Genomic DNA, 23,012 nt, shown 5'->3' on the forward strand with positions numbered 1-23,012 from the left:
GGTCTCGACATTAGCAGAATGTTGACAAGGTTTTGTGCACATTTGCAAAGGAAACGCAGCTAAAGCCATAGCATCGGCTGAATAAAGTCATGTGGAAGGATGATGTTTAATGATAAAGAAATGGAGTAAGGAAAAGCTGAAATAAAAAAAAAAAGAAAAGTAAAATGTGTTCCAGAAATCTCCGGATCACTTTGAATGCACCAACCACACGGTGGTGGTGGCAGCATCATGCTTTGGGATATACCGAAACGTGAACACACAATATCCTGGGGCTCAACTCTTTTGACGTAAAGGTAAAAAAAAAAAAAAGTCAAGCTAATTAAACCATAACATCAGAAAGTTTTCTTCTTCACACAGAGGTAATTTATTAATTAATTGCCTCCTCTGAGTCACATGCTTTTAAAAGCCAGCAGGTAATCACTGACTAACACAGACCTGTGTCTGGAAATTAAATAAGGACTCTTCAGTCACACACACACACACACGCACTCGTACCTTGTGAAAACAATTCCAGTCTTGGCTTTATCTTGTGTGTGTGTGTGTGTGTGTGTACGCGCTCATGTCGGCTTCGCGTTCGCTGGAAGACGGAGGTGTGAACTCGCCCCGCACCTGTTCCCCCCCGCTGAGTCGGGTTACCTCCCCTCTCCGTCCGCGTGTCACTCCATCCACTCACTCACTTACTCTTTTAAATAAAAGAGACAGACACCGCTGTTACTTAACACTCACGAGGCCGCTGTCAAGCTACACCTGTTTATTGTGCTTACAGATGTGTGTGTGTGTGTGTGTGTGTGTGTGTGTGTGTGTGTGGGTGCGTGCGTGTGAATGTGGGGGGCCGTTGTTCCGGCACTTAATAAAATGAATATAACCTCACATTACCATTTTCATTAAGGGTAATTAAATCCTTCAATTAAAACAGCCCTCTCTGAAAGACGCCGACACACACACAAGCACGCACACACACCTGCGCTGGATGTTTACAGCCGGCCTGCACATGCACTTAAAGCTAAGTCACTGTGAACTTGCTTTCATTTGAGCTGGCCGACCGGCTGTTTAAATCCCCACGGTAACCAAAGCCGAGAGGACGGCCAACACCTGCCGCACGCCTGTTTAACGAACCGATTCAGCTGGAGAACCGGGTTCAACCTGAGCTTAACACACCGTTCCGAGACATAATGTGTGTGTGTGTGTGTGTGTGTCAAAATTCCTAAGCTTTTCATGTTTAAAATAAAAGAGCTCCTTTTTACTTAAAAGTTTAAAGGTAGATGTACAAAAAACTCCCACTGAATGTATGGGGGACCCTTCTGTAAAGGTTAGGCTTTAAAATATGTAACCTGGAATCAGGGCCGGCCCAAGCCTCCATGGTGCCCTAAGCGAAATTTGGTTTTGGGGCCCCCTAGTACTGCTAACAATGTGGACTGGCTGCAATCAGCTGTCTGATCATTAGTTCATTCACACACCTGCTATAAACTTATTGCATCTCTGGCAGTGCTGTTTACATTCTATACATGTATAATAGGATACATTTATTGGCCAACCTATTTATCGATCAGTCGATTTCTGGGCGCCGATTTCCTTAATTTTGGGGGATCGTGATTGACCGATACTTACACGTGAAGCTGATCTTATCCCCTAATCTTATCTTGGTCAGCAAAGGTTTAAAAATCAGCCTCTGTTCTCTTCCTCTGTGCAGTGAGAGGTTTGACTGACAGACCGGTCTGCACATTTACAGTTAACAATATTCACCCCACTGTTGCCAACTCAGTGACTTTCTTGCTATATTTAGCGACATTTCAGACAAAATCAAAATCGGCAGGTCAGGCTTTTTAAAGATCAGTAACCAGGGATCGGCCAGAAAGCTGCAATCGGTGCAGCTCTACACACATATTCATGACATTCTTTTATTAAATACATTTCTCTTTAGCGTTACTCCAGTAGCTAAAATTTTAATTTATACCAGGTGAGTCTTTCTCCACTGAGAATGTGGACTGGTACTGGACTGATTCTGATGATTCAAATGATTTTAACAGAAGTTTCACATGACTTAGAAGTTGATGTAAAAAATAATGTTTGTTTGAGCCACAAATGATTATGCTGAGCAGCAAGCAACATATTTCCAACTACAACATAGAGTAGCTCATCGATGTAGCAGTCACGTAGCCTGATGGAAAAACATTTTGATAGATAATGTCAAACATTGAGAAGTTTTAATTATTGTTATCAAACACGGCGTTTTGAAGCCAAAAATACCTCAGAAATATCCAGAGCCAACCACGAGAATCGACTCATTTAAAGTTTAAACTCAGTTTCACACAAACACAACGACCCTAGCGTAAATGTTTGGCTGTTGAACTGGACCGCTCCACGTCGCTATCAAGCTAATTTTCTATTAGCAGCTTTACAAATCTTTTACATTACATTACCAAGACACATTAAAACAAACCTTTGTCTTGGCTTTTTTCTATTCTTCCTCTCTCTTTCCTCCCTCCCTGAAGGATAAGTCCTTTTTTGAGACATTGTTTTGCTAACTTAACTTCTGACCGGAGCTTTGGACGTTTGGATGCTCACTGCACGTTGCAGGGCAGCTCATGTTACCGGCGAAGCGTGCGGTACCTACCTACAAATTTATTTGTTTTCTTTTTATCAATAAAATAATAATTTCTACATACATTGTCAAATATATATAATTGAAAAAACAAATCAGTTCATAGTGACATTGTGTGTTTTTGATATTATAATGACATAGAAATTATTACAAAAAAAAAAATTTGCTCCACTAAGGGGGCCTCTTGGTAGCCCTGGGGCCCTAAGCGGATGCTTAGTTTGCTTATGCCTTGGGCCGGCCCATAAATATAGACTGTATGGATCAATGGATAATCGACGGACGAACGGATGGATTCTTAATGGATGGATGATTGGCTAATCAATGGGTTGGAGGCTGAAATGTTTAATAGATACGTAGATGGATGAAGAGATAATCAAACAAACTTAAGAATAATTGAAAAAATGGAGGAAAGAATGCAGAGATTAATGGATGGATGGTTAAACGGATGGTTGAATATCCAATGACAATCAGATGGATGATCAACAGATGGATGGATGGATGGATGCAAAGCAAGGAAGAATGAGAAAATGAAATCAAAAAAAAAAAATCAGACCTTTCCCATAGCATGATGCTGCCTAAATTATGTCACATAAAGCACCGTTAAATCCAGCCTTCCAGGATCGGTAAATAGCTTCACGCAGCGTCAACACGATTCCTCCGAAGCCAGGCACAAGCACTCTAAAACACAAACGCCTGTGCAAAATTCAGATGACTCCATACGGATTAAAGCGTGTGTGAAGCAGCGGTAACACAGCTAGGTGCGCGCACACCTACACACACACACAAGGCCATATGGTGCGTGCGGCGCAGGCAGGCAAGCCGGCGGGCGGTCACAAAGAGGGGGTGTGGAGGTTTAGGGCCCGGCTGTGGCCTTTAAGCCACTCGGGGCTAACAGGATTAGGAGGCGGGGTTACTGAAGGCCACGCCGCTGGCTGGGACACGGCCGCCTTCTGGGTGTTTGGAAACACACAGTCGGAGGTGAAACGGGCCGCGACCGGAGCGAGAACTCGCCAGCGTTCGTGGGCACGCATCCATCGTGCTGCGACGGCTATTCTGGGCCTGCGCCCAAACGCTGCGGAGAACAGGGGGGGGCAGCGGAGGACAAGAGCTGGGAGAACGCAGCTAAAGTTTCTGAGCTGCTGGTGTGCAGAGAGGATGGATGGTGGAGCATTATTCTACGACACAGAAGCTCCAACTGTCCACCTCATCTCACCTAAAACTTCCTGTCGTGCCGTTATCCTTCCCCGTCTGAAAACTGTGTAAAAGAAGCTGCTACAAAGTCTAGTTTACTCATTCTAAAATGTTCATAATATACATTTTTGATAACTATTTATTCAAAAAGGAGGTAGGCAGAAGTATAAACTTATTTAGTCATGCCCCCCTTCTCATACTTGTATACATTATTCTTAATTTAAAGCTGCAGTATGTAAATTTGATTTTAAAAAATTCTTACAAATTTGTTGAAACTGTCACTGTGTTGTGACAGTTTATGAAACAGATAATCCTTGAAAACATTAATTTCCTCCACCTCTGCCATTGCCGTCTGAAGAAGTGCACCGCTCCCTGTCAAAAACAGCCAATCAGAGCTAGGAGGAGGAGCTTAGCGCTGCCAATCAATCCTGCGAACACGCTGCTAAATGTGCCAGTGGCGGAGAAACATTTGACTGTTACAGAAAAAGCCGTTTGTCCGCAGTCACTGGTGGCCACGCTAACCAGCATGATGTATTTACCCAACATGTTCCAACGTGTCCGGTGTCAGCTTATTAGCACACGCAGCATGATAAACGGACGTCAAAATGGTTCAGTTATTGTCTCCTCTGACCAGACAGCCCAGTCCTCCCAACACGTCACTCCTTTCTTCCTGCTACTCTTCCAAAAAAAGCCACAATTACGAAGTGCCAGACAATAGTTTGGGTTATGTTTGATGAGTCCACAAAGTCATATTCTGTCATTCCAGCAACCGTGCTCCTCCGCGTGAATCTCTGAAACTACGCGGACAGTTCCATGCGGAAAAACATGGCGGACGAGCAAGAACTTCTTTCCACCCACCAGGCGCAGCAGTCAGACCACTGTTTGACTTTGGTCGCTATATTTTGGAGCTTTTCTGACTGAAACAAAAACAAAACAAAAAAACAAACAGAATTGGCCAAAGTCAAAATGGGCAGGTAAATTTTTCTAAAGATCGGTGAGTGGTCAGAAAACTGGAATCGGTGCATCACTATTGGTTTGTAGTCGTGACAAATGGGTTTCAATTTGCAATGGGTTTTGTTTCCGTAAAATACACCAAAGTTTGTGGTTCTAATGCGGAAAAAAAAGAAAAGAAAAAAAGAAGCGAAGCCACAGGAATACTTTTACAAGCCTCTCTGTATGAAAAGGAGAGCCAGAAACAATTTTCACAATAAAATACAGTCTCACAGAGACTCTTTAGGCGTTTAATAAGGTGCCTGAAACTCAGTTTGTGAAACAGAGACTGATCATTAAGATTCACGGCTCTGGAGGAGAAAACACACACACACACCCACGCCCACACACACACCACTCCATGCACAAGTTGGCAGACAGAAACTCACGTTTGAGGAAACGGTTGCAGACCCACTTATTCTGTTTGCGGGCGTAGCGCTTTGTGGCGATCTTCAAAGCTTCTACGCCTGAAAAAAGAGCTCAGAGGGAAAAGATGAAGCAGAAACAGAGAACGGTCAACCAGAGCACAAAACTAGCGAGTGTGAAGTCCAAGCAGGTATTCCTCTGACCTTTGTCTCTCAGCTTGTCTTTCTCCTGCTGGCTGCTGCTCTCCGGAGCCGTCAGGTAGTCGTGGAACTCCTTAAAGCCGATCGACTGGAAAATCCCGCGCTGATAGTCTTGGCTGCAGGAAGCAGAGGAAACACGACCCGTCGATATGTAAACTTTCCTCCTTTGACGTGACATTTATGGCGCCGGTGATTCAGATCTCATTTTCCTTCCCCTCCATCACTCCTTCCAGCCCCACATGCAGACATAAAAACCCTTCCAAAAAATAGAGTGACTGGCAAAAAAAAAAAAAAAAAATCATCTGAATGTAGAAGACATGAGGACTCACAGGTGGTAAAACTCGGCAGGCTAATCTCCTAGCAATAAATACACAACTAGTTTACAGACACAGACTGGGTCAGACACTAAACACTGAGCAGAAAAGTAGAAATTGGTTGTGATAAGATCTGAGGAATCCATAAGGAAGTTTGTAGGAAGGAGGTCTGGTAAAAAGTTCTCAAAAGAATTCGAAATCAGAAATTTCACTCTCGGAGTCAGCAATTAGGGGGATAACATGCTCAGCCCATGTTATTTTACCTTGAAAGCAAGCCGCAAGATGCTGAAAGAAGTCTCCAAAACCCCCCAAAAAACCATTACAGGTTAATACAGCAGCTTTTTTTTACTGTTTATATAAAAGGGCATCCTGGTGTCATCAGAGAGACGCTCTAAAAGTTATAAAACGGCCGTGGACTTGTTATGTTCCAACAGTATTTATTGAAAGTGAGCAAAAACACACGTTCTGCTATGTTTGCACCTCCTGTCCACACGCTAACGGTTTCATGTCTAGACGGCTTCCAGCACGAGAAACTGGAAGAGGAGAGCAGCGTTTTTCCAGTCCGGTCTCACTTGGTTCCTCAGTGTTTCCATAAAAACTGGAAAGATCATCAATATTTGAACAATGTGGTGGATTATTTCATCCAACAGTAGCAGTAAAAGTGGTGGTCGCTCTTAGATAATGTGATAATATTCTTCTTTTACATTTTCTTTTCAGCAGTACTGATAGTCAAAATATTTTCATAACACTATAACACCCAGTTGGGGGACGAATTTATGCTAATGAGCTAATGGCGGAGCTAATTTCTGCTTAGCGCTATTGCTAATTTTTAGCACACTTAGCTTCCACTGAACTATTTTTCCAGGTAACTTCTAAAGGAGCTAATTTACTTGAATGTGCTGTAAACTTTCAATTGAATCAAGTTTAACATCTGTGTTCAAGTTTTGATCATCGAGTTATGAAAGTAGCTAGACGCTTATATTTATGCTTTTACTTTGAAGAGGGTGAACGTAGCAGTTCCGCTTCCTCTCCTCACCTTTTCTCTCATTTTGTTTTTCCCAGTAACTTTATCTCAAACAAAACAACATACAGGAACAAAGTAAAACACAGGCAGTGGAGTTGAACATAAGTTAGCATTTAGCATTAGCTTCTGCCAAATATTGTGTTAGTGCAGTGCTTTAGCGTTAGCAGAACCAACATTCATGGTTGGTGGGTTAGGGTTAGCTCAACTAGCTCTCTAGTGCTACAGTAAACATATTGTAATTTGGTTTAATATTTAACATCAAAGTATATGATTTTAAAAATGTAAATGGATTCTAGCAAGTGTCAAGATGAGACACGCCCACTGCTCCTTCTTCAAATTACTTTTTTAGTTTATGTTGATTAAAGAAACGGATCAATGCATGCTGCCAGATTCAATACAAATTGCTTTTTGTGTTTGTAGGTTTTTATTGGATTGAAGCATTACCCGAAACCAAACTGGAGTAGTGAAAAGAAAAGAGGCATATTTAATCAACTATTATTGCTAAAAAGAAAAAAACAAAACAAAAGTGTTGCGTCTCAGGTACCCGATCCCTAAATCCACACCCTCGGAAGAGGAACAAGAAGAAGAATAAAACTGGCCAGACGGGAAGAGGCCAAAACTGGAGTACAAGCTCCAGAGGACAGGAAATGTAGGGAGGAAAAGAGGGAATGAAGGAGGGAGAGATCTGACCTTGATGTCTGGTCACAGCAACCAGCAAGGGATGGAGACACGAAAGTGGAAGAGAGAGAGAGCGGCAGAGCGAGAGGCGAGTGGGGCGGAAAGTGAACGGATGATCAGATTGCCGGGAAGGCAAAGGAAGACGAGGAGCAGAAGGTGGGATGGGATGAAGAGGGAACGGGGGGCACAGAAGAGAGAAACCAGCAGCAAGCTCGGCATCCGACTGTCACAGTAACACCATTTCACACACACACACACACACACACACACACACACACACACACACACACACACACACACACACACAGTACTGCTTTGGGTATCACAGAGATTAAGTTATTACTGAAGCCCACTGAGGGGCGTGATCAAACTTCACACAGAACAAACAAAATCGTAACGTTTTCTTATCTCTGATTGCGTGATGCTAAGCGCTAACAGGTCAGGCTGACAAGGACGCCGCTTTACTGCGGTAGGTAATTTAGGAATCAGTGTGGTGGAAGTACCTGGTTTCTACTTAAAGAAAGACAGTTATTCCTGTGGTTTACTGAAGCTGCCAAAAGAGTGAGAGAGAGCAAGACTTTCAGCAGATAACAGAAAGGTTATCTTTCTGTTATCTTTCTGCAGATAACAGAAAGGTTATCTGCTGAACCTTTCAGCAGAGGTTCAGCAGCAAAGTCACTCTATGTGTCCTTTTGAGTTTTTAACCTGAGTCTGCTATGAATATCATAGTAGTCTGCTACACATATCATAACCTCGCAGTCACACATACATATCCCCCACCCCCACACAGTCATATTGTTCTGCACTTTGCACTGTCACATCATCTGTACTTTGCCATAATTGGACCTGCTGCTACTTCTTTGGTGTGGTTGAGTGCCTTTAGTTAATTTAGTTGTATATATTGTTATTATTATTGTGTGTTTGCTTATTTTTACTGTATATATTTGACCTTTTGCACGGGAGCTGCAATGGAAATTTCATTGAATTCTGTTCAATGACAATAAATGCTATCTATCTAATCTAATCTAATCTACGTTTTTTGGGAAATGACCTGGAGACTGCTGTTGTAGTTATGCTAGCCATGCTAATTGCTAACAAAAGATGCAAGAGATAGCTAAAACATTAAATTATTTAATCTAGCGGCAAGGTTTTTTATAAACCTTAACATGACCCTGTTTCATGGCGCTCTACTCCACCCACACAGTCTGATGGCTCCTCTGCTCCTACTATAAATAATTAATGACTGCTCAGGGCAGAAAAGCTAGGGAAAATATATACGTCTTCCTTACAAAAACTGGAGATTCGAAATTGGACATGTAAATCTAACGTGCGCAACTCTAAAAAACGAAATCAGAACTTAGAAACAGCCCTGTGGAAGGGCACCAGACAGAGAGGAAAAGCTTGCAGCTGGAAATACAAATGACCCTTCCTGGATCAATTTCTGGAGAGCAGGAAAGTCAATCCAGACGTTTTCCATGGTGCCTCCAACTTTGGAATTCAAGGACGAGTGCTGGGGTTCTTCTTCTCTTACTACTGTCCTCTTATCCAAATAAAAAAACAACATGTTGAAAATTTAAATGGCTCTTCAATTACATGAGACAATGAAAGCCACGTGATTGCACTAGGCCTCAAGGGAACGTCTTTCTCAGGTATGTGGATTATCAGAAGAAAAACAGAAAGGCATTCCGTCATTGACGCCAAACCGAACGTCTGAAGGACTCTGAAAATCCGGCGAGAAAGTGAGACAATCCCGATGAATCCAGACCGCGTCTTGCGACCTTTCATAGTTTAGTCACGCCTCACACAGATGATGACTGATCAACAGTGGCAGCCTTGGGAGCAATCAGAGGGAGCTGCCTACGAGTTGACTGTGAAGGTCACTTGCTTGCTTTGAAGAACATACACGAGATACGCCGTCCCCTTTACTCTGAAGCCCCTGAATAAACAAGATCACAGCCTCAAAATCTGTGGGAAGATTGGATCTTCAATCGGGGAATACATTCCTTTAGGGAATAAACTCCGATCAAAGATCTTCTTGATAGGTAGCAACTTGACACAGAGAGGGAGGGACTAGTCAGTTGGACGTGAATGGGGCTCTCGGCAGTCTGGGCCGTCTCTAAATAGGTCTGCAGGCCACTGGGAACCAGCAGCGCGCAGAAAGAGTGACCCGTCAGACTGCGACGGGGGAGATAAATAAGCGGACTGTCGCTTGGCAGAGCTCACTTCCCTACCATCGCCCTGGTTACGCAGAGGAATCGAGAGCGGCAATCTCCAAATCAGACGGGGCGCATGGGGAAATAAAACCGTACTCACCAGGTTCCTCTCGCTCGCTTAGCAGCATCAGTAAAATCAGTTCTTCAACAGGCGCTGGTAGTCTGATGGTAGGAGTTTTTGGTTTACGAAGCAAAGAAATGTCTCAAAACCAACCCATATCTCAAACCTGTTGCTTCTGTTTGAGCTAAAACAGAAGCAACGTTCCCAATGGGTGCTAAAGCAACACACTGGCAACTTTCCTCTCAAAGTGAGTTTACAGGTTATGGGGGAGCGCTGAGGGACAATGTAGAGAGAGCCTTTTATGGTTCCAGCGGGACCATAAAAGATGGTATCTGAGAAATTGCTTTTTCCTGACATCGCCAAAGTCTCCTTCGACTGCGAGCCGCTTTTTAAAAAACTTAAAAACCTCTGGATTCAGAAGCTGTAGTAATAAGCTTCACCGACCTCTGTAGGCTTCACTTTGAGCGTAATTGAGGAAGGGAACACGCAACTAAATCTCAATAAGGGCGACGAAAATTTGAGTTGCATTAATGAACTCCTCACCTGTCGTCCTGGACTTTCTGTCGGTTGTATCGGAGATGGAAATCCCGGAGTTCCTCTAACAGGCCTGTAGCCAGCATCTCATCAACACGGGCGTCCAAGCGCTGGTCCAGAGCTAAAAGACAAACCGGGTCTGATACGTCGTCGTGTTCGTTTGTCCTTACGTCTACGAATATGGTGCCTTGCAAAAGTTTTCATACCACATGTTGCCAATCTCAAAATTCAGCGCATCTTGTTGGGACTTTATGCGTCAGAGGAAACTCTTCAAGCAGGGAAATGTATTCATTGTTAACTGAAAAGTGTGGTGTGCATTTGTCTTTGACCCCCTTACGTGAAGACTTCGTAGAACCAGTTATTGTTTTAATTAGAGCTGAAGCTCTACTGAGGGGTGCACCGATTGTGGGTTTCCAGCCCATCAGGGATTTTTCAAAAGCCAGACCTGCTGATTCCGATTTTGGCGGATACCGATTATTTTATCGGAGAAGTTGCGATAAAGTCAGGTAAGTTAGCAACAGTGGTTGATGCTTGTTAGCGGCGCAAGTCTGTTAATCAATCCTCAGTGGATAAAATCGGTTTCTCATGCAGATATCGGCAGATCCCCAATCTCTCAAAATATCGGAAATCGGGCCCAATTTGTCTACTGGCCGATTTATCGGTGCATCCCTAACGCTAATGAAATACTTTGTATATAAAGAACAGGATTTTTCTCTAGGAAATGGCTCAAACTCAGTCAGATTGGATGTGGAATGTCTGAACATCAATTCCTTAATTGTGCCACAGATTCTCAAATAGATTTAGACTTTGACTAGGCCACTCTAACATACTAATTTGCTGTGTGCTTAACCATTTGACAGGAGCTCCTTAGGGTTCTGGTCCTGCTGGAAAGTGAAATTCCATCCTAGTCTTAAGTCTTCGGAATCTGGTGACAGATTTTCTTCCAGGACGGCCCTGAATTTAGCTCCATCCACTTCAGCATGATGCTGCCAACCTCATATTTCCAACAGGTGTTAGCATGGTCAGGCTAATGTAGCGTTAGTTTGCGTAGCATTTTACGCACAGGCCAAAAGTTCAACTTCATATCGCTGTTTTCCATACTTCTTTATAGCTGTGATTCAACAATGGCTTTCTTCTCGTTACTCAGAGTAAAGGGGGTGAAAAAAATGCACGCCACACTTTTAAGATTTTTATTCAGAATTTAAAATATATGTATATATATTTATGATTTTTCTTCTGTAAAATTTGAACTGGGAACATGCTAAAAATTTAAGTAAATGATGTACAAGAAGATGATTCTGCCATCCTCACCCGCCATGTCTGCATGCAGCCAGAAGATGCAGGGGTCGGGGAACCTCAGGGGCCCTCCCAGGCCGTCGCCGCCCTGCCTCTGCTCCTCCAGCCAGTGGCTGTGAGGAACACCCGTGTCGTTGTGAATCTGAAGACTTCTGCGAACAAAAGCGGGGAAAGAGGGCAAGCTCTCACTTCGTGAAGTCTGATTCCCTTTTCTCGCATCCTAAGTCTCTCCGGGTAAAACCGAGATTAGCCGAGTTAACCGCCCACTCATCCACTAAAGCCGCTGCAAATTAAAACCTTCAGCTCCCTTTTCTGAGACACTATTAATCACGCGGGTTAAGTCGTTGTGAACGCTGACGACGACGACGACTGCTGGGTAACGCTCCCCAAGGACACGTGAAGAGATAAATAACAAGATCCCACAAAGAAACAGATTTGAATGCAAAGCGCATCTTTTTTTAGTTACGCCCGGCTGGACACCGAGGCCAGGAGGAAAAGATGACGCCTGTCAGCTCCAGTCTGAATAAAGAACAGGGTAACCTAACCTGCTCACATAAAACACCGTCGTTCCTGCTGCTACCCATCAAGCGGCGTTCATGAGAGGAAACCGGCGTGCAGCTGTCAGGCCGAGAGGGCCCAGTCTCTTCAGGCTAAACCCAGAGGAAAAAAACCTAGTGGGAAGCAGAGCTGGTCCAAGGAACAAATGGTTTAATTCAAGCTATGAACCGCAAGATATGAAAAAACAAAGAGCAGCCTGGTGTGAAGCAAAGGGAAAATGATGTGATTTGTGCAGGTTTTTCTGTTTTGTTTCATCAAAACTGGTCTCTCTTGTACATGACAAGTTGGATCTCAATGGGATAACCTGTATAAATAAATGTTAAAAAAATGTTTTAAGTATTTTTGTTTTCAAATGGCGAACAATGTCTGTAATATTCTAAAATAAATTTTCAAAATTACAAAAAAAAAAACAGAAAAAAAACTTCTTTTTGTTAATCCTAACTAGCTTAAAACAGGAAAAGCTCAGTCTGATTAAATGTGCGACAGGCAGCAATAAAACTGTTACTTCTCATTCTATGTAGTGTGTTTAAATATTTGGTTTCAACTGTAAATGTAACAAAAAAAAACTTGCCTGATAGGACTAGTTAACTTTTTTTTTGTAAAAAATGAAAACAAAGACAAGTCGCTGCTTTTGAAACACAAAGAACGCGTATGCCGACAATGTCACTCCTCTGGAAAAAGCAGATCTCAATGTAAATTCAGGGTCATGTTTCTGCTTAGGACCTTCATATTGGGCCCTTCAAACAAAACTAGATAGTCACTGATTAAAACTTATTGACTTTGTCACTATATTTACCAATTTCCAGAGTAAAACCCCTTATTAATAAAACCAGTTTTATCTCTCGCTCTCTTCCTCTGGTGGGGATGTTGTAAATGAAGTTAAGGGAATATGCGGAACGTTGGAGACCTAATTTTATGAATTACAAATATAAATCTGCAGCATTAGGCGATTCAGAAAAGCAACTAATTACTGTGCTGTTTTACCTCAAAAAACGTGTCGCCTAAGAATATCCCAGCAAACTGCAAGATATTACTCGCAAATGTGAGTTTAATTAACTCCTTTTATTCTGTAGCTGAATTATTTCTAACTACTTTGTTTTTCTTCTAGCAAGAATATGATTCCTGTTATTTCCCCATTGCGCCGATGGCTTTCAGTGGCAACAACTTTATGCTTTGTAATGAAAAAAGAAAGTAGCTTCCAGATGTAATAAAGCAATCCATCAGGTGAGCTTTTGCTATAAGTTGTGGATTACGAGTACACGGCACACCAAGTCGAAACAGGATATTGTTCAACTCCATCGTAATGGAAAATAGTCTCTGAATAAACAAGAAGCTATTCAACGAGATTTACCTCTGACTAAAACAGTGGCAAAGATTCATGTATAACACCACTGTTAGCAGAAATGCTATTAAAATTTACTGTCAATTACCATTAGGTTATAAAGACGGGAACCTGCTTCTTTCACAATGCAGATTAAGTTTGTTTTTACTTGTACGACGCTAAAAATGTATGCTACCCCGCTGCAGCGGCATTACAAGCAGCAAAATGTTGAAAGTGCCATATTTTCCGCACTATAAGGCGCACCGCATTATAAGGCGCACCTTCAATGAATGGCTTATTTTAAAACTTTCTTCATACATAAGGCGCACCGCATTATAAGGCGCATAGAATAGACGCTACAGTAGAGGCTGGGGTTACGTTATGCATCCATTAGATGGAACTGCGCTAAAGGGAATGTCAACAAAACAGTCAGATAGGTCAGTCAAACTTTATTAATAGATTACAAACCAGCGTTCTGAAAACTCCGTTCATTCCCAAAATGAATAAACAGCTGTTTTATTATGTTCCCGAGGTAAAGTCAGTGACGTGGTATTTTTGTGACACAGTTTATCTTTTAACAACAGCAAGGTGTAACATATAGTGGAGGGGAACCTTTCCTCGATTCAATAAACACGTAAAAACAGTCTGATACCGTTACGGTAAATCAAACGTTAGTGCAATCACAATATATATCAACTTCCGCTATAACCATTGATTTGTTCATGTTAAATTCTCTCGCTGCTGCTCTATTCCCGTGTTCTACTGCATGACTGATCGCCTTGAGCTTAAGCATCGTAAGCGTGTCTCTTAATAGGAGCCATTTTGGGGTCTTTACACAAATCCCAGCGTGCACCGCGCGCTTCTTCTTCTACATGGGGAAATGAAGTCGCCAGCTGCTTACCGTAGTTGCGAGACCTGTTGTGGCTCAATATTGGTCCATATACAAGGCGCACCGGATTATAAGGCGTAATGTCGGCTTTTGAGAAAATTGAAGGTTTTTAGGTGCGCCTTATAGTGCGGAAAATACGGTAAGTGGAAGGGAGAGCAGACATAGACTTGCACCTCTTTCTAACAGTCGCTAAAAAGTAAAATGAAGCAAATCTATAGTTTTGGAAAGAAGGACCTCTTTGTTTCTAATGTCGATTAAAGTTAAAGAAAACTTCATACTGTGAAATCTTTATATCAGAAGAGTTTATTGAAAAATAAGAACATAGCACTAAGCTAACACTTTTGTACACGTCGCTTTTGTTAGCGTCTGACTAGCTTAAGTTAGCCTCTAGCACAGCTGTTATAAGACAAAAAATGCAGAGTAATAACTACCATATCATGGACTATGTTTTCACACATTACATTCCCAACCCATTATATGTGTCATTGTATACTAAGCCTTGCTCATAGTAGCACTATCTTTGCTTCTTTTGCTAAATGATAAAGGACTAGTTAAGGAAACTGTATTAGCAATCATCATTTCATCCCTCACTACATTCATTTCAAACAAACCGTTTCTTGCCCGTACACGTAAACCAAAGTGCATTAGTTTGTTTTTATTTGTAGTTTGGTATTTCTGAAAGATGTATCAATCTATCGAACTGGGATTGGTATTTGCTAACTTTTCCTTGAGGGGATCTGATCCAGGTCAAACACAGTATAGTATAAACGCAATACTTTGAATTTTTGCACATGCTTTTATCGTAGAAATAGAGATAATAAGATTGTCATTATTTTTAATTAGGATTCCAAACAATAACCTCAATTATGGAATACTAAACAAATCTTTAGTCTCATGTATAATAATCCATAACTAAACTAAAAATAAATAAAAACTTTTTTTTTTAAATGGTCAAAAACGGAACCAGCAGGTCAAGACCTCAAAGAAAACCACAAACTGGTGGTTTGAAGAAAAAACAAAAAATCATGTTCCATTTTTCTCATTCCTCCAATATTTTCATGCAATGTGGAGAAAAACAATCATAAGAGTGTTTAATCGTCTCACACGGTTTAGTCTGATCGTACATTATTTGTTAAAACTTTGCATTACATCCCATTTGTTTTGGCTCCGATCCGACTTTGGGCCGCTGTGACTCTTATATTCAACGGAATATGACTCCAGATCAAACCAAAACCAACTCGAAGCCAACTTAACAACCCAAGGAACAGAGCAACAACAATATGACCACACGCTGTTAATAAAAGAGAACATTTAAACCGTGACATATGGAGCTGATGACATTACCAGCTGCATCACCTGGCTATCTTGCGCTTGTCATTTGGGTGCAGCATGGAGGCCATTTTGGGGTCCACCTCAGCCAGCCTTTTATGCAACTCCTCTCCTCCCAGTTTCTCCAGCTCCATCTTCCTGCTCTGGCCTCCGTCTGCTCCGTCCCCCGAGTCCTCGTTCTCCTGCTGTGAGGCATGTTCGCTTCACATATCTTCAATTATTCAAGACTTTTTAGTTGAGATTTAGCCAAATGTACAAAAACCACCATGTATGGCATCATTAGCATAACAAAAAAAAAAAAAAAACGACGACTCCAAACATTCCAAACAGGCTAACTAGGCATCACCAAATCTAAACCTTTGACTTAATATAAAGAGAAGTAAGGAGGTTTATGTAAGGAGTTTACATAAACTCGCTCACCCCCGTGTCCAGCAGGACCTTCCACAGCAGAGACTCGATGTAATAGTTTGTTCCTCCAACAACGATGGGCAGCTTGTTTCTGCTGTGCATGTCACCGACGTTGGAGCACATTAAGGAGGATGTCGAAGCCTTTGAGGATGTGTTGCATTTTGTTGTAGAAAAAATAAATAAATTCCACCCTTTATATAAATTTTAGTTATTGAAGTAACTTAAAGGGAGTGTTGGCAACCTACTAGAAAAACTACCCACAACAATTAATTTCCTCATATTCATCTGAGATGCAATTGGCTAATGCTTACATAAGAAACCAATTTTATCTTTTTCTGCAAAAGTCTGAAAATCAGCCACTGCCCCGTTACCCTACCCCGTTACCCTACCCCACACACCAGGTCACATCTGAATGCAAGCGGTTAACAATAATCAGCCAATTGTTGCCAACTTGGCAACTTTGTTTGCCTTTTTTAGCAACCTTTCAATCAAATAAATTGGTATCGGCCAAAATCGGACTTGTTAGAAAAGACTTTTTAAACATCCATGACTGGCTAGAATAGAGTCCTTGCATCCCTATTAAAGACGTAAAAGAGAGATAATTGATGTTTGTGTTTTACTATCATCTCATGATTCCTCACTTTGAATACTCACTTAAATTCAAACGAATGAGCAACAGCAAAAACAGAGAAACTGGAGGACGTGAGCTCCTTGGCGTCACAGACAGAAGTGCCACACCTTATTTCCTCTGTCGCATCTTCTTTCATCCTAAGCCTCCTCTCCCCCCCGCCTCTTACTGTGGGCTAATCAAATAACCCCTCAAACCAGATAAGAGCCCATCAGGCATCATCACTTGCCTTTTGTCCACTTACAAGCCTGCCTCTCCGCGCTCGTGGAAGAGCGGAGGAAGGTTATTGACAAGCAGCAGCAACAAAAATCAAGAGGATGGGAAGCCACAGGGGGAGGGGTTTATGCGAGTGGCGTGTTTAGTGGTGGTGGGGGGGATGATGCGACATCAGATCCTGTGTCCTTAAACTTAAGCTCACACCGACTCCGTTTCTCTCTTTTTCCTCCTAATCTGTATTCAGCTCTTCCTCTTCGCCACCAGCAGGTTCCTGCTGCACCGACCCTATTCTTGGAGCTCCTGCATCCCCTCAAAGTGTGTGTGTGCAGGAATAAAAAACGGGAATCGAGCATGTCTGTGTGTGTGTGTGTGTGCATGCGCCGATCTATTAATACCTCCCTCTTTCTCTCTCTAGTTATCGCCTCCTCTCTGCACATCTGTGTGATGTGGCCAGCGTCTGCGGGGCGTGACTGCCCAGAGCCGGCGCCTGTTAGCATGCGTGTTGGTCAAGACACACTGCAGACGCACTCCGCTATAAATATCAACTCTAGTGATCTCCTGCTTTGCGTTTTTCCAGGAAAGCATCTGCAAGAGGCAAGAATCAGGACACGGCGTCAACAGAGCTGCTGCGTTCGAGCCAATTAGCACGTTAGACCTGCTAAGTTTCCCGCCAAATAATCTGCCGTGTAGCGGGTCGATAGCACGCCGTGGAATCAGGTGGAAGAAGAAAAAAAAAAAACGAAACATTTTCTTGGTTATCGAATTTGCAGAGTTTAGGATATGAGCTCCAGCGCTTTGTTCCTGAAGTCCACCACCGTGTAGGTCCGCACCAACGGGTCCACAAAGTCCAACATGTGGTGGGCGCATTGGGCGCGCTCCTCGGCAGTCACCTTATTTGTGATGATGTCCAGACCCTTGTACACCTGCAAGGGACAGAAATGAGTAGACAATAAAATATGCAGCAGTTGGTCTGACTCTCTCTATTTGCTTTGCGGTCCGATTCCAGTTCTGTTCCTCTTTACAAAGGACAACGTTCTGGGTCGGGCACTCATCGTATTGTTTATCCTTTATCGCGATAAGTTTCTTACCATGATAATATCTTGATTCATTGTTGTCATCACAAATTCCAATTAATGATGTTAAAAATAAAACCTGAAACTGTCCTGCATTGTCGGGATTGTTTGTCTTACTATTTTTCTCCAAATTTTGTTCAAATCTGAGCTTCTGTAAAGCTCCGATTTGCATGGCGCTCCTACTTATTTATTGTATTATTATTTATCGTGATGAATTTTGTAGAACACTTTTGATCTATTTTTGTCACGATACATTTCTCTTAAGGATGTTTACCCTCCAAAACTGTCCGTAGTATCGGGATTGTTAGTTTTAGTATTTTCTCTAATGTTTGTTAAATAAAGGTGTATCAATAAATATGATTAAATGCAGCTACTTTGTGCATTTTTGCAGGTTTAGATTTCAAAGTGGTTTCATCCAACCAAGAAGTTTGGTTCCAATAGGATTTCCGACAGGCATCCGTCGCTAAATTTTAAAATATAATCCGTTTTATTGACATTGTATCAAAAAATGTCCTGCTGAAAATAACTTATACCCTCTTCAATAATGAATTACTGTACATCTAAATGTACCCGGCGTGTGCAGAATTTTGGGCTCGCCGTCAACATTCAACGACAGTCCACAATCTCGCTCCGATTTCCATCGGTGAGTGAGGAAGCCGTCTGAGGGAATGTGATAACTAGGCGACAAGCAGCCCCCAGTTGGGATTTTCATTTCACACACGGTGTCTGGAGTTTGAACAGATGCAGAACACCGTCTGCTGCGCTCATGTTCCCCTTCTCTGGGTGTTTTAAGGTTCTGGTAGGAGACACAAATCTCATGGACGAGAAAGTAAGTTTTGTTACTCGTCAGCACATTCGGTTTTGTGGTTAATGACATTGTACTTTAAAAAAAAAAGAAAAAAAGTACAGTTGCATGTTTTTTTATTCATATTTTAAAATTAGATTATTTGTAATATAGCTTCTGTATAGAATTGTTCAAAAGAAGAAAAACAGAGTGTCAAACACTATGTGTTGAATGAAATTTCAAATAATTTTATGCTAAATTACAAAGTTATGATTTAGAAAGAGTTGGGTGGATTTAATTAACGTTATTTCTATCCCAATACAAACGGAAACAATCACATACAGACGTACAACAAGAGATTTAGCTATTTGAAAAGGCCAGAATGTTTCTCGTTTCAGTGCCGTCTGCCTCACGAAGAGCAGCGTAGCTGCTGTCAGCACTTTGTCCAGTGAAACACTTTGATAGAGCTCAAGGTGGACATTTTTCCTTTGAGTCTCATTTAGAAACAAACAGAAAGTTATTTATGCTGCCTTAACGTATAGGTCTGTCCGCTTCCGGTCGTGGGCAACACAAACTAAACAGTTAGCTGCGCTAACCCTAAAGCGCTAGTCATTAACGTGAGTCCACTATACGTCCACTACAAGACCTCTATGAGTTAGCTTCCAAGTTCAGAGGTAAGTGAATGACAGGACAATACACAACAACAACAAAAAAAACACTTTTGACATACCACAACTGGCTAACTGTTAGCTGCTAACAACGCTAAAGCTCAGCCATTAAACTCAACTCAGTTTGGTTTCAACCTGAACTGCAATCGCTGAGCATATAAGACGTAGATGGAGTCATCCTGGAGATTTGTTACAATTCCTCCACATATTGATAAGGATTGACCGTGTTTGTTTGCTCTAACTGCTCTATAGCAGGTCAACAATACGACACACTCCAGGAAACAGGCCTGGGTAGACCAGTGAGGGTTATTGATCACATCCTGGGTGACGGGGTGTAAAAAAGGGGACGGGGGAGGGGAGGTTTTGGTGTACTCCACCAAATGTTTCTCAGCTCTGCAGCATGCCAAAAAGAAAGGAGCAGGGGAGGGCGAAGAACCCAGGGTGATAAATTATGCACGGCTTCTCTGCATGACAAAACCACGAGTGGATGAATGGATGATCTATGGCTGAATGACACTGTATGGAAACCCACATGGGGACGTAAAGTTTAAACGGCACACTGCGTTTGAAATCTGGGGATCTATTTGAAGAAAAGTAGAGATTTTTTATTTTATTTTAACAACACACATTTTTCAATGAATATCCATTTAAAAAACAGAATTTGATATCCTGAGAAACATTTACATAAACAGAGCTAAGAGCCAACTGCCAATTCAGTTTTTGCTCTTTTTAACCATCAAAATGAAGATTGTGTCAACTTCTTCCCCTACAACATTATTTATCTCATTTATTCTACATGTAGAAATGGAAAATTTTACTTGTCCTATCAAAACATTTTACAATTTCTACTTAGTAGCTCCTACTTTCTGTAACCGGCACCAAATATAAAAGCCACTTTAGACAAATTAACTCCACATAAAAAGAAAAATGTTAAAAAAAAACATTTTCCAACAAAACTATCAATAGTGCAAGAATGAAAGCAAGAATTAAAAGAAAGACTACAAGAAAGAAAGTACATAAAAACAAGAAAGAAGGAAAGTGAGGACAAAAGAAGGAAGGAAAGGAAGGAAAGGAAACAAAAAAGAAAGAGAGAGACAGAAGGCCACGTTCTCTGTTCTTAATGGCTTTAATGTACATCAAATAGATGCAGAAGCATCCGCTCATTAATTCCTCGAAGATGAAGAAGACAAGCGAAAAGGCAGGTGATGTAAGTTCAACGTACGAAAAGAGTCACTCAACTGGAAAATGTGGAGAGGCGGGAAAAGAAAAAAAAAGAAGCTCTGAGCGAGGGCAGCAAATGAGAGAAAATGAGAGAGAAATTAAAACTTCAAGTCGAGGCGGTGGAAATGAGCGACAAATTGCTGCGACGTTGGAGCTCAGAGTCATAAAGAAATCAAAGACGAGAGCCGGCAGAGCTAATGGTGTTTACACGTCGTCTGGAGGAGACGAAAAGAAAATGCCTTCACAAATTCATAAATTAGGACAAGCACATAACTTCTTCGCAGCCCGCTAAGTAAATATGCGAAATGACGCTCATCATTTTCCCCTCGCCGTCAGCTGAGCGACGACACAGAATACGGTTATCGACAGACGGGACGGGAAAAGAATTGATAATCATTTACATCTAGTGGGCAGAGCTCATATTTCACACCGGCCGACGATTTAAAGCGAGAAAAAATAAATCCACAAAGCGCTTTTTGGAATAAGATGCCGTTTTTCCTTTTAGAGAACAGAACAATTTAGGCGTTTAGTTCTCACACCCGTGGAACACTTTTCTTTTTTTAAAAACATTTTGTCATGTGGAGGCCTCAGAGGAGTATTTTTTTAAAAAGCAGAAGAAAACAAAGACAACACTGCGAATAAGTCAGAGAGGGGAAAAAACCCCCATCAAAACAAGCTTTGAACATCTCATAAGAACATTTGTCAAGATAGGTTTTTCTGGACGATAAATCGTTCCAGAGGTTATTGCGATAAATGATAATACTGCTGCTTTGAAACCATTTTTGATTATATGAGTAATATAATGCTAGTGGAATAATAATGCAAACACACTGACAAACATTTAAAGCTGGAAATGGAAAACATTTTAAACATCCAAGATAAATGAACAAAACATTTGGGTGGCAGAGCAGTCATTGTGTCATTGTGTTTTTGAGTTTAAAAAAAAAAACGTTAAAAGTTGACATATTGACATATAAGTTGATATTTGAAAATATCACTTGAAAGATGGAAGATTAATACCTGAACACAAACTATAAGGTGTCAAAAATGCAAACATTTTATAAAGACTTAAATAAATAAGGAATGCTAAGCCTGGTGGGGGCACAAGTAAAGCTTGGTGGCCCGCCAGGCTTATAAAACACTGGGGGGAAACCCTGACATTCATGTGCCAGCATGACCTAGTCATTTGATTTGTGGTTGAAGTGGGACAAAATGTGACTGAGTTCAAAGGCTCTGAATGCTTTTTCCGAGGCACTGCACTGGGAAGCTTCGTCAAGGCAGCGAAGGAATGAAACAACCCGTGACTCTTTGGAAGAAGCAGAAAAGAGAATCCCTCAGGAAATGTTTCGGAGTCTGAGCTCATCACCTTCAATGTCTCTGATTCCTAATCTCATGAAAACACAGATAATGGGGGAAGAGAGAGAAAGCAGGGGATTCAGGTGTTTCAGTTCCCCTCCTCCTACCGTCTTACTGTGAAATGAATGTGAATGGATGTGACCGTGTGGCTTAACGTGCGTGCGTGGGTGCGTGCGTGGGTGTGTGTGAGACAATGAGCTCAGTGTTTGAGCCCGCAGTCCGGCGGACTGGCCAACCTTACGCCCTGCACGAGACAGCTGTTCCTCTGCCACATAAATAAGGAAGGGGCCAGGCAGAATGGAGAGAGAGAGAAACAGAATAGAGGGAGGATAAATGAAAGAGAGCAAGCGCTCATTCAGGTAAAAGCTAAGATACGGACAGGGCAAAGACAAGAAAAGAAATGGTTACTCATGACATGGATACATTTTAATCAAAAATTATTTAGGAAGCTTATTTGCTATTATGTGCATACAGAGCTCCTTCTAATATTGTACCCTTTGTAGACTCTGCATTTTAAGGCCTAGTCAACAAGTAGCCAAGTCTTTTTAAAATGATGTAGCAGAGATATTAATTAACATAATCTCGTCCACACCTGATCGATTTAAGAAAAGTGTTCATCCCGCTGAATCACACTGCTTAGTGTTGTTTTAAACATGCCAAACCCTTAGGGGGCACTGTAGGGCAAAGCTAAAACCTACATCAGCCAATCACAATCCTTCAAACAACTTCCTCATTGGAATTAAACATGGCGCTAAGAGATGCATTTGTGTGGACAGACAGAGAGGTTGAGCTACTTTTAAATACCGTGTTCGAATATAAAAGCGTGTGGATGTTGAACGGCATCGTGTCTCGATTGTAAACCTTGTAACCAACCGACTGATTGGTTGTAGCCAACCAATCGTTGACCTCCAAGCGTTCTTTGTCCTTCGCAACTCAACCTATTGGAACAGTCGGGCTTATAAAAAATAAAAAACAAGTGAAAAGTGTATGAACAAACGTAAAAATCAGCACCTCTCTAAAAGCAGCCATCTTTCCTCCACTAAACATTAGCAATGGCCTCATGTGATTCTTGATTTTTGTTGAAGACTGTTG

General features: G+C 41.7%; 1 protein-coding gene across 5 annotated transcripts in view; it reads right to left on the reverse strand.

The window, feature by feature from the left end:
- The window catches only part of trit1 (tRNA isopentenyltransferase 1), a 40,840-nt gene that overhangs the window by 10,352 nt on the left and 7,476 nt on the right, over window positions 1-23,012 (reverse strand). For 2 of the 5 annotated variants that reach the window (XM_028035139.1, XM_028035142.1), the window contains exons 2-8: window positions 17,601-17,741; window positions 15,987-16,085; window positions 15,594-15,751; window positions 11,485-11,621; window positions 10,183-10,294; window positions 5,353-5,465; window positions 5,173-5,250 (exon numbers count right to left, since the gene is read on the reverse strand). In XM_028035139.1, coding sequence (XP_027890940.1) covers window positions 5,173-5,250; window positions 5,353-5,465; window positions 10,183-10,294; window positions 11,485-11,621; window positions 15,594-15,751; window positions 15,987-16,085; window positions 17,601-17,741 — 838 coding nt within the window. The remainder of the gene's footprint in view (window positions 1-5,172; window positions 5,251-5,352; window positions 5,466-10,182; window positions 10,295-11,484; window positions 11,622-15,593; window positions 15,752-15,986; window positions 16,086-17,600; window positions 17,742-23,012) is intronic. The other 3 variants (XM_028035140.1, XM_028035141.1, XM_028035143.1) reach the window with 3 other exon arrangements.

This window comes from Xiphophorus couchianus, chromosome 13 (assembly GCF_001444195.1).
Source record: "Xiphophorus couchianus chromosome 13, X_couchianus-1.0, whole genome shotgun sequence".
Lineage (NCBI taxonomy): Eukaryota > Metazoa > Chordata > Actinopteri > Cyprinodontiformes > Poeciliidae > Xiphophorus > Xiphophorus couchianus.